The sequence below is a fragment of the Lepisosteus oculatus genome, chromosome 9, assembly GCF_040954835.1.
Source record: "Lepisosteus oculatus isolate fLepOcu1 chromosome 9, fLepOcu1.hap2, whole genome shotgun sequence".
Classification (NCBI taxonomy): domain Eukaryota; kingdom Metazoa; phylum Chordata; class Actinopteri; order Semionotiformes; family Lepisosteidae; genus Lepisosteus; species Lepisosteus oculatus.
This window is the reverse complement of record NC_090704.1, coordinates 27,519,714-27,538,131: the sequence shown is the minus strand read 5'-3', so window position 1 is coordinate 27,538,131 and position 18,418 is coordinate 27,519,714. Positions and strand designations below refer to the sequence as shown.

Sequence of the window (18,418 nt, the reverse complement as noted above, 5' to 3'; positions counted from 1 at the left end):
ATAGAAGAGAACTTTTTGTTACAGATTTTGGAACTTGTATCTAAGGAAATGCATTTTTTAGGTACTTTTCATACAGAAAAGGGTATTTTTGGGATCACTGTTTTGCAAACACCAAATTTTACAATGTGCTGCATATTCCTGAAGTATGTGTTTATGTCCATGGAATCAGTCTGTGAGCGAGTACGTGAATGTGACTGTTTCTAAATAAATCTAATAGTTCATACTTCCACAGAACTCCATTGAGGGAGGAGAGTAGCTTGTTTTTGTGACCTTTGTTTGTACACATACTGTATATAACAGTATATGGCAACGATTGATCGGAAGACTTAAGACTCAGATGGTATGTTTGTAATACAAATCACAGATCACAAGGACATTTGTTTCCCTTGGTTGCCTTTCACTCTAAGTGCAAAGGCAAGATGTGTATAAATAGATACAATATACGTCATTGTGACTGTACGTTAGTTGTGTTCTCAAATTTACAAGCTTTGAGAAAATAGCCTCATTCACATTTCAGTTTTCTGGCAGCTTTCTGGGAGTCGAGTTGCTGCAGTCAGTGAAGTGGAAATCTGCAATATTTAGTATTTATTTTTCCATCATAATTAAGAGGACTTATACTCCAACAGCTCGCTGCCAGGGTTAATCAGAGTTACCAAAGGGATGTGCTGCCACAGGAGTCACTATCTCCAATGAATATCTGGCTCAGATTTTTATTTGACTCCAGTCCTACTGCCTAGTCACTAGTGCATCACCCAATCAGTAAGCACTATCCTCTGCAGTGAGCGCTGTGTAAGTGCAATGGTGGGGAGAGCACAGAGCAGACTGAGGGAAGGGGGGGGGCCTGAGATTGCATATGCTTAGTTTCCCAGTGTGATAGTCATCCCAATCTTATTAGACTGTGTTCTTCCCCTCCTGCGTGCTTGCCTCTCAGGCCAACTGGGAAATCCTTCTCATTTAGAAGGGCCTGCGATCTTCAGCGAGCTGTAGAAAACTGCCTGTTGTGAAAGGGGCAGACTCCGCTCTCTCCACCTCTGCCAGATGAAAATGTCAGGGGAAGCAGAGACTCTCTCCAACGGGTAAGAGTGCAGGTACCACTGGATCCATCCGTGTGAAAACGTGCACAGATGTTTCTGTGCCCTTGTGTCTCGTTAATGCTCCCTCTGGATACAAAAAATTCAACTTAAACGTATTCAACGTATTCTTTTTCGGGTTTAGTTTGGCTTCGGAGGGGTTAGTGCAACGATGCAGTGATCTTTATCGTGTGCATGTGCTTAAAAAAGTGCGCCAGTCTGCGTGGCTTTTGTGTGTTTTCTTCATTCAAAAAATGTTCCGATGACAATAACATGATTACACAGTATCACTGCCGAAGCCGGGATAAAGAAGGCTGTGTGTCAGAGGAATGATCTTACTGTTTTTGCAAATTGCCCTTTAGAGATTTGAAAATTTCAGAGAACTGCTGACTTTTGTTTTGCAATGTAATGTGATATACAGTATGGTGCTACTCAGTACAGTACAGTACAGTACAAAGAAGTCTGTTGTGGGCATCATTGTAGCATTATTTTCAAAACCTACTTAAACCCTTGGATTTATTCTGCCTGGCAGTTAATTCAGAATGACCCTCCCTATATTCTAAAATGATTGTAACAGCACAACTACTGCGAATAATGTGACCACATTCACTACACTCATAACCAGTGTTACACTGAATACGTTAAAAATGCATTGTGCTGGACTGAAATAAAATGCATGCAGCCCATCTTCATTGAGATTTGTTTCGATTTATACTGGTCAAATTCTGTGGAAAAGGTACCCATTTAGAAAAGTTGGAAGCTGGCTGAGAAGGAATAAAGAAGTTAAAAAATCAAAGCAGCAAGAAAGATTGTCTCATCTCTGTGAAGCTCCCTGAGGAGGAGCTTGTCAGAAAATCACTGGATTTCTTCTGGGAGAAATGGGCTAATGTGCAAAAGGACGAAACAGTCACTTCTTTCTTCAGTGGCCCTCAATAGAATTAGGATTTGTTGGTTTATAAAATAATGTTCTCGTTGTGCACGCAGCTTATATGAATGATATGTATTTGGTGAAATATGGATTCTGTATGCACCAGGGACTGTGCTGGGTACTCTGCTCAGTGTCGTTGTCTGTAGTGATCTTCTGATTAACTGTCCAGGCCTTCTCTGTACACGGTCTGTATTCTCCCTTACAACCAGCTGCTAGTAATTGAGCTAATTTGAAGCGAATGTGACGCAGCTGCTGAACTCATAGTGATCATTAATCACTTTGAAAGCTGCACAATAATTGAGCATTTGTGACATCCTTGCTTTACACCTCACAGAAGCTGCAGTTTATTTATCAGTGTAATAATTCCATGCAATGCTCAAGTCCTCCCATGATAGTTATAGATCATAGCAATGAGCCAGAGAAGCAGAAATGTTATGTTGACGAAAAGGTTTCAACTTCCTTCAGAGAAAAGGCCTGTTTATATGAAACATAGGCTTTGTCTGTTGTCCGACTAAGGTTATAAACTGATTTAATTTGGCATTTTTGTCAAAAACTGTATGGATTAGTCAAATTATACCAAGTGTGCATCATTTAGTCATTGTATAATACAGACAGCCAGGGGATAATGGAGAAAAAGCTGCTTATCTCTTTTTTTATTTCACTACGTTTTCAATTCAGGTACATGGAAAAGGTGGAGTCTTTGGGTATCTAAATAAAACTCTAAAACTTTATGTTCTGACATATAGTACTTCAAAGAAGAAAACAGAGCATTAAAAGTGAAATTGAGGACTAGACTCTGTAACAAGAAAAAAATCTCACTGACACTTGTGACATTAGAAGTGCGGTGACAACCAGTTGCAATACCAGCATGTGTTATTGCAAGGTTTTGCGACCATGTTAATTCTGATCTCAACTGGCCTGAGCTCCTTTGCTATTGTAAAGATGTACAAATTGTGATCTATGGTGAAGTAGTACCTAGCACACTTCATACATACAGTTCACACATAACTGACTCAAAAACTGCCCAAATTGCCCTACTATCTTCCATCAAAGCTTTTAATTGTTGGGAGAGCAAAGTTAGTGAATATCTGAACACCTACTGTGTTCATGTAGACATTGGTGTGTACTATACCATGGTGTGTGCTGAGCATAAAAAAATTCCTTGAGACTTGTGTGCAAGAACTTTAATCCTCCATTCTATATTCAAACAAGAGTTGTCTTTGCTATTGCTGGTGTCCTTAATGCAGCAAATGACTACTGTACGAATGCTGTGCTAGGACTGTAGAAGATGGAGGAGAATATATCCTAATCACATGCATTAAATACCTCCATGCTGATGCCGTTCTTGTTTTCCAGGTCACAGAAGTCGGACCTGTCAGTTGCACTGGAAGACTGTATGGGTGCTCTGGACCTTTTCCTAAGAAACGACTTTGAGGAGGCATTAACTCGGCTTCAGTCCAAGTAAGGAGGGAGGGGGGCATCATGTGTTTTTTATCATTTGCATGAAATCTTTATCTTTGGATTAGTCCTCACAAATTCCCTTACGTGTTTTGTCAAATTACGGGGTTGTGGCAGTGTTGTCTTTTGGGTGTTGTCTTTTTTGAAACTCTAGGCACATCGCTGAAATTTCATCCATCTATTGTCTAACTGCTTCAGTCAATACAGGGCCGCATGGAAGCCATAGCAACCAACGGGAGCAAGGCAGGATACACCCTGGGCGGAATACCAGTCCATCACAGGGCAGACATACCGACACAAATACACAAACACTCACACCAGGGCCAGGTTTCCCAGAATACAATTAACATACCAGTATGTGCTTGGACTTTGGGAGAAAATCAGAGCAGCCAGAGGAAATCCCCCCAAACAAAGGGAGTACAGTACATACAGATCCACACAGATACAGTAGCCTCCGAGGAATTGAACCCAGGGACCCAGGTCTGCAGGACATCAATGCTAACCACTGTGCCACAGTGCCGCCCACCTTGATGAAACTCTTGTGCTTAATAGCTCCTAATGCTGGCAGGATACACCCTGGAAGGGATGCCAGTCCATCGCAGGACAGAGACAAACAAGCACACACTCACTCACAGCAGGGCTGATTTTCCCAGAAGCCAATTAACCTAGCACTATGTCTATGAGACAGTATGACTGTGAGAGGAAACCCAATGCAAATACAGGGAGAACATACAAACTCCAGCAGATAGTACCCCAGATCTAGAACTGAACCCAGGAACCCAGTTCTGCAGCTCTGCAGGGCATCAATGCTAACCACTGTGCATCCCACCTTGATGAAAATCTTGTGCTTAATAGTTCTTAATGCTGCCACCCTTTTTAGTAAAAAACCCCAAGGCATCTCTGAGTATAGCATGAGCCCCGTGTTTATAGTGAAATACTGTAGTTGTGAGATTTTCGAACATGCCGATCTCCCACAAATCCAGTACAACACTTTTGTTTGTAGCCCAAAGAATGAGCCCAAGCTCATAAAATGTGTTAAATTAAATTTGTCTTAAATTCCATCTGTGAGCTTTTTACAAGGAACAACACTATGATTAGTGCCTTAAAACAGTTTTTGTTGTGCTGAGATTGGCTAAGCAAAGAATTTTGTCTACATGGCCCAGTATGCACATTGCCCCAGTTTGCTTCCTTTTCAAGCCCGCACATTGGCAGATCTAAGGTGTTATTGGTCATTCCTCATTCTTACACAATGACTGCCCAAGAGGACTGTCTGTCAGGAATCACATTACACCAAGTTACATTTCATTATGCCCAATATACTGTATCAAATCTGAGTTTTTCCTAAAGCTGTAGCAGTAAAAGTGTCCATTTCTTTTTTTGTCTCCCTGTTTTTTTGCCTCTCTCGCTTACTGACACCCATTCACACTCATTACCAGCAGAAAAGTAAAGGATTTATTTAAAACTCTCTCAGGTCGGTTTATATACTTGCAACGGAATAAGTAGGATTTGTCACACTCCAGGAGAGTTTGGAATGTGTTGAAGTTGTTTTTTGTTTAGTGGTTAAGTTACACAGTAAATCAAGCGAGAAACAAAATCAGATTTTTGTATATTTCTGAGCCCCTAACAATAATTGTATAGTACAGCACATTGTATTAATTATATGTGACTCACATTTAGTTATAATATCACACATGTATATGTCTACCTGGTAGTTAAAGTTAGCTTTACAGTGTAATAAAGTAATACAAGGTCAAGGATAGAGGACCAAGGATAAACGTTATGAATATACTGCGTGTAGCTTTACAGTACTGTTTTTTGCCTATATTGTTTCCAGCATAAAATGTTTCTTCATTGATGTTTGAAGTGTTTTCACAGATGCAAGAAGGGCCATAACATATCAGTACAGTCCCTTTCCTTTCTTGTGCTACAGCTTCTTTGAGGCATCTTTAGTGACTCCGAAGGCTATATTGAGAGGACAGAGTTTAGGGAATTTGGCAGTATGGAGATGTTTTGGTGTATAAAATGATCATGCAATGATATATCACGTTCTGAACTGCAGTGTGGTAGAGATTGTTATAGGTTGGTTCCCTTTAGACTTACAATTTTTCGTTTAAGATGAAAATCACTAGATGATGAAACACTTAGAAAGTTTTTTTTTAGACCTGTGCTTTAGACCTTTTGTTGTTTGCTTGTAGTGTATGGGTAAAAAAGGATCAAATACATAACAATGTGGCTAGAATGTTCTGCTCGATAGAAGTACAAAGAAGACCCTAATTTCTATAAGTTATAATTAATAATAATAATTGCTTACACTTATATAGCGCTTTTCTGGACATTCCACTCAAAGCGCTTTACAGGTAATGGGGACTCCCCTCCACCACCACCAATGTGCAGCATCCACCTGGATGATGCGACGGCAGCCATAGTGCGCCAGAACGCTCACCAAACATCAGCTATCAGTGGGGAGGAGAGCAGAGTAATGTAGCCAATTCATAGATTCAAGTTAGAGCACAATGATGTAGTCTTTAGGGGACTAGCTACAGTATTTAAGGTATCTGATATTAGAATGGTGGAGTTCTGTCTGGTTATTTTTATATAGGACATATAGCTCATATAGGACATGCAGTATACCTGTATATAAACACAAGTTGCACAAATTCTGCCAACAAGATAGATGAGACACAGCTTGTGCAGTGAGTGGGTATTGCCTTACTGCTGACTGTTCAGACTTGCAGCTTGACAGCCCGTGACTTTGCTTATTTTTTTGTTCTAAATTACAGTGTGGCCCCACCCCATTCCCAGCTTTGCTGCATAGACAGGGTGGGGAGCTGTTCTCAAGGGCTGTGTTATATAAGGAGAGGGGCTGTCTGTGAAGCTGAACGAGGTTGACAGAGAAGCTGTTCAGACACCTGGGATGGCTGGGGGCTGTGTTTGTCCTGATGTTCAGTTCTCAAGGAGAATAAAGTTGATATGACATGGTTCATTTTCAAAACCAGATGATATAGGAATCTGAATATGGACTGCAATGAGGTGTATGTACAATGAGTCTAGAAAATAGTCACTTGTTTTAACTGTTTAACTTGATTTGTCTCTGAGGATGTTACATTAATGCCACATGTATTTCCAATGTTTATTCTGAGAAGGTTAATGCACCACTTGTGTATTTGTTGTTTAAAGGTGGCAATTATTTAAACGCTTCTCCAGAGGTTACTTATCCTAAATTCTTTTTCCAGAATGGATATAAAATTTTAATTTCAAAAGGTTTTCATAAAGCAAACAAACTATTATGTAGAATTTCATATGTGTATATCTTATCCTGAATCACGAAGCAAATAATGGCTTAATAATGATAGTTTTTTTCATATTAAAAAGTTACTAACAAGAAGGAGCTTTTCACACAAATTTATTTTGCATTCATTCAAGAACTTTCCATGGCTGTTTCTTAAAGCTGTTCAATAAAACACATCCCACAGCTGAGATGTGACATACACCCGAGTGCGGTCACAAATTTGTCTTCTTGCTTATTATTTTACTTTCTTGTTCTCTTGTGTTATGAGTTGAGAGTGAAAACATCCACTTGGACTTTCACTAGTTCTTTTCAAATAAGTTGAAAATCTCTTTTGACAGGCCCTACAAGTTACTGCAAGAAAAGAATTATCATGCATCACTAAGTTAGTAAAGGTAGTTGGATATGCAATCAAACCAAGAGGCCAAGGATTTATTGTGATCAAATTTGTTTATTTGCTTTGCACAACTGAAAACAAAATATATAGCTATTCATCTCCGTCCCTTTGATGGCCACAGTAGGCATATCACCAGATCGAATTGTTTTGTAAGGATAGCTTTTTGTAGTGTGGTTGTGTTGAGCTACATTTTTATGGCATTTATCAGGTACTACTGTCTACTGCAAAAATTACCTGATGACAAAGATAGTGATTGGTGAGTCATGTGATCTTGCTGTGGTTCCCTACCGTGCAAAGAAAAAGCTTGTGACCCTTAAATACTGTATAATTATGGCAATTTTATCGTTCTGCCATGGTTTGAATCTAGTGTGTCTTGCTGTAGATTCTCAGTGTCGCTAAGAGAGCACTTTCAAAGCCATATGGATGCCACTGGCAGTCCAGAAGAACCTCCTTTACTTTTCTGTTTGTTCCCTTCTCACGTACTCATCCAGCCTGAGCTGGCAGTGCCACAGCATACTGTCATGTGGAACTATAGTGTCTCCAGAGCAACTATCAGATGTTCCTCCACACAAAGAGCTCTGTTTCCTTTATAAGCGATAATCAAAGTATTGCTGGGCAAACAAAAGGAAAAGATGAACCCCCCCCCCTAGCCTGCACACAGTTCATGGAAAAGTATCATTTTGCATGCAGATGGAGCAATACCTATTGAGAAAGAAGAAACAACCAGAATTAATTTTCTTTCACCCAGCGTGTACTGTACAGTATTTAGAAGGATCGTTCTGGATAGAAATAGTAATTAGCATTGCTGCTCTGCAGCACTGTTTCCCTGGGCACAATTCTGGACCTGTGGTGCTATCTACATAGAATATGTTCTCCTTGTGTTCATGTGGGCTTTCTCTAGATGCTCCAGTTGCCTCCCATAGTCTAAAAATATACAGGTAGACTACCTAGCTTCTGGGAAAATTGGCCCTGTAGTGTCTGTGTATGCCCTATGATAGACTGGTATCCTCTCCAGTGTATATCCTGTTTTGCACCAGTTGCTGGCTGGGATAGGATCTGGCTCCCCTGCTCCCCTGTTAGAAAATGGATGGATGGTCTGTATAGAAACTTATAATTCTAATACATGCTTTCAGAGTGATTGGAATATCTTAATGACCAATGGGCTTATACTGTATCTGAGTGACAGTTAGCACTGCTGACTCATTTATGGGACTCATGCTCTTGGGTACAGGGTTTTAATTCTGGCTTGGAATACCTTCTGTTTGGGTTTGCTCTGTGGAAACGAGCTCTGTGAGTCAGATGAACATTTCCACATAAGTTTTGTCTTGTTGCTCCAGTTTCCTCCTATGACCCAAAGACTTGCTGGCTAGATTCACCGGGATCTCTAAAGACGTCCAGCATGTGTGTATGCCCTGTGATTGAGTGGCATCTTGTACAGAGTGTAGGCACTCCTTCAGCCCTGTGATGGATTGCTGCTACCTTTGCCAAAAAGAGTGACTTTCCAATAATAGTTGGATGGATGGGCACACACATACAGTATATAAAGTCTGGATATGGATTCCCATTGCAATAAACACATACGGTGACAAGTTAGTAATGTCATGATATAAATAAAACAACTTCCCTAAATTTTTGTTTTACCATCATCATAAATTTGACTCTGATGACAAATAAACATGCTGTAATCACTGTGCGTTCCAAGTAGCCTTGCACTTTGTTTAAATACACAAAAGTCGATGTTTTCAATGTTGATAATGATTTGAAAATCATTAAGTGTTTGTCAGAGTAATTATTAGCTACTGAAGATTCCACATGGCCTAGCTCGTCTTCTAGGTGGGTCTTCTGCCAACTCTGTCTTCAGAATACAAATTTTGAACTTGTAGTTAGTTAAAAATATATTCATGTAGATTTTTCTATCTTACTAACTCTGCATTTAGCCTAATAGACAAAAGTATATGAAGTGCAATAGAGATCTAAAAGCCAACAAGAGGGGAACTGACAAGGAGTAAAAGGAGTATAGTACAAGCTTTGTATGTGAGAAAGGTGGATTCAGATGAACACTAGAGCAAGAACAGCAAGTTTCCTTTAAAATGGGTGTTAAGTTACTGAGAACCCATGTAAGTTTAAAAATTAAACTTTGTTACTACTTTGACATTTTGAAATATCATCAAACCTGGAAACACATTTTTATTTTCAGTTGGAAGACCATGAAATCTTGTTGTCTGCTGTTATCATGTGCTTTTTGAATTGCTCCTCCAGTACATACAGAAAATGTAAGTTGCTTTCTCAAAGTACATTCAGGTTTGTTTAGGCTTGTTCAGGTAAAGGTTCTGAAGATCTTCTGGAACTACTAGGATGAACAGACGCTGAAGCTTTTCCAGCTGATAAGATTTGAGTGGCAGCACTTCTCAAAACATTCCATGATTCTTAATGTTTTTTGTCTCATCCTAAACTTGTAATTGTTATTCACATTCTCAAACTGATGAAACCTACAGTACAATTTTAAATGATTTTTTTCAACAGACTTCCTTCTTTCCTTACTGACACAAGCAAGAAATTATGTAAATACATTTTCAATCAAACAAAATCCATGTGCATACCCACTGAGTTTATTAATGAATGAGAGAGGTCAACTTCAAGTCTGGAATTTTTTAAGACTGTTTGTTTCTAAGAGACAAACAAAATCTAATGTAACCAAGTGGTGCTGAAATTGAAAAATTCAATCATAAAAGCAAAAATAGCCCCTTTTCTTCAGAACAATAATCTTGTTTGCGTATCTTATTTATAAACTGCTGGCTTTGACTTCATATTCTACTGGTTTATACTTTTTTGACTGGCAGGATAAATACGAGAGTGAAAAAAGTTTGGAATTTATTATAATTTTGATTACTAACTGTTCTGAAATTGTTACATTAGCACTTGTAGCAAGGCCATTTAAACTGTTTTCCTCATGTACAGCTGGAGTGCAAACCACAAAACATAAACAGTAGTGCTTTGCTTAAACATCACTTTCAGCTCTGCCATCAGACTGTTCCACTCGTATAAACCTGCTGAAGACTAGTGCTGCTGGCAGCTGTTGTTGAATGTTATGCATGATTGTTTAATTCTCTTACAGTAATATGTAGAACTAGTTCAGCACCTATGAGCTGTGCTTAACCCAAACATATTTTAAGAACACCTATTTGTTATCACTGCAAACTGTTTTATTAATGCTGATTTACATTTCCATATGGTTTTTGTTTCACTTTGTAAGCAGTTTATTTTACCTATGCAGCAATTCTGACAGACCACACAAAAGCGAAATACATAACAATTTCACTTTATGCAGCTACCAAACACCAATTGTAGAAGTAAGAGTTGCCATAGCAACTTCACAAGATTCAATGAGCATTGTACACCTGTTTCAAAAGAATCATGAGTATGTGGGTCATGATCTGTCTTAGCAGCAGCTGCATTAATGCTAATGCTAATGCTTACTACTCTGAATTGTCAGATTGAGAGATTATTTAACGACTAATCAATTTTATTTTATGAAAAATAAGACTGAATAGAGTTGTGGTTTAGTTCAAATTAGGCATTCTACCTCCATATTCTGGAACTTAATCCGAAATTCTCTGAACAACTCAAATATGTTACTTCCATATCTCACAGATTTTGTGTGGAATCAGTGGAATAATTTAGTTAGGAATGTTTTAGCAACGGTTCATTTATTTTCCTTGCTTCCTCAACAAAAGACATGTGATCGACCCGAATACATAAAGACAGGTTGAAATGTTACAGAGTTTGATATTGCACACTGGTCTGGTTCAGGATCGAGCATATTGACCATTTAAATTTATTGCTGTGCATTCAAGGCACTAGAGCTGGATTCATCAGGCTACTTAAGAACTAGGAAATGAGAGTTTTTACTAGTTCACTAAATAATTAACTGCTGATTATCAAGACATCAGCTAGATAAATAAAATTGAGAGGTTCTATGGCTCATATGAGCAAAATGTTAACATGTAGTGTTGAAACTAAATGCTCTGTCAATAGTATTATTTTGCGGGGCACCCAGACACAGCATGAAATAGGAGATTTAATCTTAATTTTGCTCACAGAATAGGATATATCTGGAAGACTGATATACGCACAAACTACAAGGATAGCATGTGACATTGTTGTAGAAATGTATTTAATTTGCTTTTAATTTGCTTGATTCAGCAGCAGTTTCCACAAGTGCCCTGGTTAATATACAGTACAGTAAGTGACTGTGGGGGTAGTAATTTGATTTGTTATTGAGTGCAATTCAATAGAGATTTTCAACCCAACACAACAGAATCTTAAAATAGGAAAGGAGTAGAATATAATATAGCAGTGTAGTTCACAAGTTCTGTATATCCCCCCCAGTTTCAGTTTCTCTGAGCCATGTGATCGGAGATTGAAATATTATTGCTTCTACAAGCTTGTGGCATGATTGGGAATAGGTTGTTCAAATCCCAACAACAAAAAATGACAAGTCAGACAGCCCCAAACAGGACCAAAGAAGTGCCTTTTATTGTATTTGTTTGTCAGTTTGCGTTATAAAATGTGTTTTTGTCAATTTCATTGTGATGAGAGTGACTCCCAGAGAAACTGACTCAACAAAAGCTTGTTTTGTTTTCTGGATATAGACACTGCAGAGACAGGCCTCTCAAAAAGGTACAAAGAGGTGATTCCAAAATAGCTGTTCTAGATAATGGAACAGAAATGGCTTTATACAGCAGTAAAAAAAAACATTAATGTGCTTTTTTCTTCCCTTTTCTCTTTCAGAACCAAAGAAAGCATGTACCATTCCCTCACATATGCCACAATATTACAGATGCAGGCAATGATGACTTTTGATCCTCAGAACATACTAGAAGCAGGAAACACCATGAAAGATGCCCAGGCAGTGTGCCAAAGGTATGAAGGCAGATATCTGTGTGCTGTACAATATCAGCCTAATATGTATAGTTTTAATAAATCATTACGTGTTCAGGAGTTTACATTATTTTGTTGATTGGATTTTTAATCACATTGACTTTTGTAAATAATGCCAGGTAAGGTAAATGGTAAACACTCCATATCAGAACTGTCTTCTTTTTCAACTACAATTATTTTCATTTGAAATTTTCAGTCATTTTTGCGTATATAATTACCTAATTTGTAATTGAAATTTGTTGATCAGGTAGGCATTCCACTGTGACCCAAGTGGACCAATTTATGGAGGCTTTAAGAAATGAGGATCTGCACACACTTTACTCCCCAGCTGTCAGAGCCAGTCGCTGTTTGACACTGTGAGCTCTGAAGCACCAGCTGGTAAATGTCAGGATGAAGACAGCATGACTAAATCGGGTCCATCCAATCGCTGTAGCACTCATGATGCTTGGAGGATCTTGGTTAAATGGATAATAAAATGGGACAACACTTTCTTTACTGTAAGGCTCAGCCTGAGCTACTAGTTAGCACCTCAACTGATTGAACTACTTAAGACCGAATTTTATATAACGCTTAGCTAGTATTATTTATAGAAGGATCTTGTCAAACTTCTTTCTGAAGAAGCCCAATTGAGTAAGTTTCTACAGCATGGTTAGACAGATTACTCTAAAGGTCCACAGGATAGACAGGTGAATCACTGCTACTACACATATCTAGTGAATCAACACCCCATAATGCATAATGACAGGTCTCTCTTTCTCCTGGCATCCTATGAGGTGCATTTGGCAGGTTTACAGTATGTATCCCAGTGGATGGGGCTGAGCCATTTTTATCCTCAGGAATTGTCATGGGCTCCACCTCTATCATATCCCTATCCTCATGGGAACTTGAAGGAAAACTCTAGTTGCTGTTTAATCTCTCTGTCTATGACAAGCAGTGCTCTAAATGCTGATTTCCAGGTAGAATCACAATACTTGTCAGCTTGGGCATAGATGGGAAGACCTAGTAAGCATCAGACGATGGAGGTGCAATCAAATGAAAATAACTGTATAGAAGGGAGACAGTATAGATGTGAATAGGCTGTGGCAGGCTCTGTTTCAGAGGCTTGTAGTAGGGTACAGATGAGTATCAGAGACAAAGCAGGAGCTGACATGAGGCAGACAGTAGGAGGGGTTGGACTTAGCAGCAGTTTGAGGGAGGTTGTGTGTGGGTGTGTAAACAGAGAGTGGAACACGGTGGAATGAAATAAAGTTAGATACTGTATACTGTATAAACCAGACCTGTGTAATGTAAATGTAATCATTAGTAAAGTCAGCCTACTGGTCTGCTACAAAGAATATTCAGACTGTAAACTATCGAACTGTTGCTTAAATTAAAAGATAAGATCACTTTATTAGCCATATACAATTTCTTGCATTAGGAATTTGACTTTTCGCATACCCCAGCTAGCTCTCCATGAGACATACAGATACACAGACGGGGAGAGAGAAGCTTGTGGTCAGAGCGCAGGGTCATCCATTTATAAGGCTCCCCTGGAGCAGTTGGAGTTAAAGGCCTTGCTCAGGGGCCCAATGGCAGAGTTCCTCTGCCGGCCGCGGGATTTGAACCGGGAACCTTCCAGCCACAGGTGCAGATCTGAAAGAGTTAAAGTTGAAGCACAGATATAAGAAAGTAAAATCAAATGGTCATTTGGTCCTTTTATCCTGTTTGGTTGTAGGCAGTCAGTTAATCCAAGGTGCTCATCTGGCTGTTGCTTGAGAAAAACCAGGGTTCCACAACCCTTGAAATAAAGAAATGCCTCTTTTTTGCAGGATTAAATGTTCTTCAAAGTAGTTTCCGATTCTGTTGTCTGTTCCATGCTTTTCTGTTAACCTTAGTTTAAGTACGTTTTTACAAGTACTCTGTTTTTAATACAATTCAGTGACAATAACTGAAGTGTAAAAGAATATCAACTAAATTAGAATTGTCCAGAAAAGCACTATATAAGTGTAAAGCTTATTATTATTATTACCTGACACTTTACAAATGCGAACAATTGTGTTGTTGCACTACTTTAATATAACCACTACCAAAATTTTGTCTGCAAGTTTTCTAGGGCTCTTTAAAGCACCAGCACCTGAAGAGCTACGAGAAGGTTACATTTGTCCAGTTAAGCCAACAACAAGCAGATGTATGAGCTGGAATTAACACCTGCAAACACATTAACCTTCTAGGGCTAGGATGGGATAGCCATGCCCAAGCCTGTTACAAAATTTTGCTTAAAGACCAGTAGGTATCTACATTTACAGTAAATGAGAAAGTCTGCAGGGACCCAGGTTTTAAAGTAAGAATGGTTCCAAATAAGAGGAGGCCAATCAGCCCATTCCTTATACAGTATAGCACTTTTCTGGACACTCCACTCAAGGCACTTTACAGTTAATGGGGACTTCCCTGTGCTGCATCCACCTAATGATGCAACGGCAGCTATTGTGCGCACAGTACGCCGCTCACCACACATCAGCTGTCAGTGAGGAGGAAAACAGAGTGATGAAGCCAATTGATAGATGGGGATTATTAGGAGGCCATGATTTTTAAAGGCCAATGGGGAATTTGGCTAGGATGCCAGAGTAATACCCCTGCTCCTTCTGAGAAACTCCCTGGGATTTATAATGAACGCAGAGAGCCAGGACCTTGGTTTTACATCTCATCTGAAGGACAGCACCTTTTTACAGTATAGTGTCCCTGTCACTATACTTGGGCATTAGGACCCACACAGACAGCAGGGAGAGCATCCCCTACTGGCCCCACTAACACCACTTTCAGCAGCAGCCTTCGCTTTCCCAGGTCTCCCATCCAGGTACAGTTCTAGCCAGGTTCACATCTGCTAAGCTTCAGTGAGTTCCCAGTTGTGAATTGGAGGGTGGTATAGATACTGGCAAATACCCTTCAAACATCCAACAACAACTTTAATTGAACTTCAGTATATAGGAATATTTTGCACATCCAGCAATGTTGCCATGTAAGTCAATCAGAAATGTCACCATACTACTGAAGGTCCAGCTGAAACTTAAGGCTTATGTAATTTTACTCATAGCCTTAATTTGCACCCATACATACTCATTAATTAGTCAAATTAACTGTGAATTTCCAGTTGCAAATACTGTACATGTTTGTTTACTGAGCACTGTCAAACACGTTCCAATTTCGCCTTGACTTCAAGAAAAAGATGTGACAAGCTATGCCAACTCGATTGTGTAGAAATTCCCCTTGGTTTTGCATCTATTCAGTGTTTGCCTTAGGGAGAAGAGACAGTCAAGGGGTGGTATTGTAACATGAAGTCACATGTTTTGTTGTGATGTCTGTTCACATGACCTTTTTTAAATCAATTAGACTTTTTCTTCCTCATTTCCTGCTCTGCTGAATGTAGGCTGGGCTAGATTGCGGGGAAAAGGCTTCAATTGTATCTGCAGGGGAATTGTATAAGAGAAAGCTGCAGTACTGTACTGTTCCAGAGCTATGCTTTTCTTATTTCAGCGCCACTCAGCAATAGAGTGTAGAAGGTGTTCTTATTAGGTCCAGTACAAGACACTATTGCCCTCCCCCAAAAAAACTTTGCCCCCCATCATAAAATGAGGGTGGACATACTGAGAACCCAGAAATTAAAAAGAGGGTCAAGACAGCAAAAAAGTGAAGATGTACTCTTTCTTTGTACCTCCCATCAAAAGGCTGTCAGACACATAATCTAGCACTGACCCTGGTTTTCAAATTCTATTATACATCACTTTCTGTTGCCCCACCAGTATTTTAAAATACTATAACCTGTACAGAAGACGTATAGCTGTTTAAAAAACATAGCTGAAACATTCATGTAAATGAAAGCCAATCTATTTATTTAGTGTGATTGTATTTAGGCCTTCTTGCGGTGAATGTGTGCTTGGATTCCTGACTATCTGTGAAGGCTCTCCCAGATACAGTATCCCCACATACCAGTGGGTAAACCCATGCATTGTGCTGCCAATGATAGTTGCTTCCTTACTATTTCAGAAATGCAGGGACAGGGGTCAGTGGGATGGTTCATGTCGCAAAGGCCCTTACTTTGTGTGCACTGTGTCTTATAGCATTGAAGTCATAGTATCAGACCTGCTGACTGCTTCAGTCCAAACTCCTTGCTCAATGTGCAGGTTTTCCAAAATATTTTTGTGTTTTCACTTTCTCTAGGTTAATTAAAAAAGGTCCATTGGTATGCTGGGATGAAAATGAACTGCTGACATTGAAGTGTAGAAGTATTTTATAAATACAGAGAAGTGGAGTTTCAGAAAGCACTCATTCAGTTTTTTTCTTCTGAGAGGGATTTGAGATTGAAGCTTGCTGAGATTTGTACGTCTTTAAAAAATAAAGTTCTGTCCAGTGGGAGGAAATGAAACTGATTCACCTAGCAAGTGAGATGAAAGAAATTTTACTACCATGCCTGTTTCAAATATTCTTTACTCACATTTTTTAATTAAAATAGAATTTATCACCTGACCTCTTCATTGAAAAATATAGCAAGTAATACACAGAATTATCATTACTTCAGTTTCTCCACAATCCATCATTTACAGAGAAACTACATTTACAACTGTATATCACTCAGATGGTTTGCTGCTCCCCTTGGTCACAGAAATAAAAAATTACAGGCTGTAACATTGTTTGTAGCCAAGACATGTTTAGATTCTTGGACCCTGTACTTTCAAGGTAAAGACCCTTACAAAAAAAGTTACTATTGTACCAATATCGCTTGCATTGTTCATTTTCATAAAAGGCTTGAAATAGTTTCAAGGAATTACAAAATATGTAATACCCTATTACTAAGCAATCCTATCAGTTTCAAAGACCAGTGATACATAATTAAAGCTGTTCTGTTACTTGGACAACACATATACATTGTATGTATTTCAGAAAGCAAAAATTAATTTCTAAATCTCTAAGCAATATTCTTACTTCACAATGACTCTATAAGACTGAGGAGGACAGCGTAATTTGGATAATATGTTAAAATGGTTTTATAAGGCGAGGACAGAAGCCCTCTGAATCTGGCTTTTCCTGATCAGTTTTTGGCTGAATCTTACTGCTTTCTGTTATTTCAATGTGTGCCATTCACACTGAGTCTGAGTGCTTGAGTCTGTCTCAGGTTTCACTTGGTTTTACCCCTTGAACCAAAATCAGACTAACTTTGAGAAGAACACAGGTGCTACACAGTCTTTGAGCTTGCTGTACAGTACCTGTGGCTGAACTCACAGCTTTATTATACAGTGGAAATCCCACATTGATAAAGAGAATTCCCCTGTCTCTGCCACATACAATGCTCAGTTTGTTGAAGAATCAGCAAGTTTCCTCAGGAAATTTCCCCTAACCCTAATAACAGCATATTTGAATTAGTCTTAGTGCAAGGACAAAATGTACTCTTATCCAGAAATTCTGAGAGTCATTCTTGTTGGATTCATTAAAATTCCACTTACAACATTAGTGTTAAGATGATAACATCCTACCCGGACAGGGATGATCTCATGGAATACTAGTACCGAACAATAAAGGTCAAATTCTCATTTAAAAAAATTAAAATGTTTTCTGGAAAAGAGTCAGCATTTTATATTTATAAATATTTTGTAACATTTTATATATCAATTTAATTAATTATATGTTTTAGTGACGTAAAGGGCAAAAAGCCAAACAGAAAACTGTAGACTGCCCTTTGGTGTTTGGGAAATTGGAGTTTTTTTTTACATTTAGTCATTTACATTTAATCACAATTATGGAGGAGAGAAAGGAAAGAAACTGGATTTGAGGATTTTGAAGAAAAGTTTTAAGATTATTCAACATCAAAGACATGCTTTTTTCAACTCACTCACTCTGCTGTGAATGCTGTGAAACATTCTAGACAGAATAAAGGACAAACAGTGTAAACTGCTAACTGATACTGTCTGAGAAGGACAAAAGGCAGTTTAGTTTTTATCACAAAACCCTTTCTTCAGGATGTTTTTTTCTTGATTCTCTCAGGGATTAGAAATATGGAAGTGGAATGATTATTTGAAAGCTGACAGAAAATCAGTTTTAACTGGTGTGAAATTCAGTACAAGGCCTTAACCTTAAAGATAATGTTACTCAAAGGGTTGCTTGTTTCTTTTGAGAACATTAAGGGGACCTTCTCAATATTTTCTTTGTGTCCACTGGCATGTTTTTCACTTTCTAGTAATCATCACATCCATCCATTTTCTAACCACTTCTTCCAATTCAGGGTCACAGGGGAGCTGGAGCCTATCCCAGCAAGCAACAGGCGCAAAGTGGGATACATTCTGGTTGCGCTGCCAGTCCATCACAGGGCA

At 38.8% G+C, this 18,418-nt stretch overlaps 1 protein-coding gene across 3 annotated transcripts in view; it reads left to right on the top strand.

Moving 5' to 3' along the window:
* Positions 1-18,418, top strand: part of ttc39a (tetratricopeptide repeat domain 39A) — a 57,293-nt gene that overhangs the window by 17,566 nt on the left and 21,309 nt on the right. For 2 of the 3 annotated variants that reach the window (XM_015356773.2, XM_015356772.2), the window contains exons 3-4: positions 3,355-3,459; positions 11,931-12,062. In XM_015356773.2, coding sequence (XP_015212259.1) covers positions 3,355-3,459; positions 11,931-12,062 — 237 coding nt within the window. Of the gene's footprint in view, positions 1-856; positions 1,077-3,354; positions 3,460-11,930; positions 12,063-18,418 lie in introns of those variants that run through there. The other variant, XM_006635037.3, reaches the window with a different exon arrangement.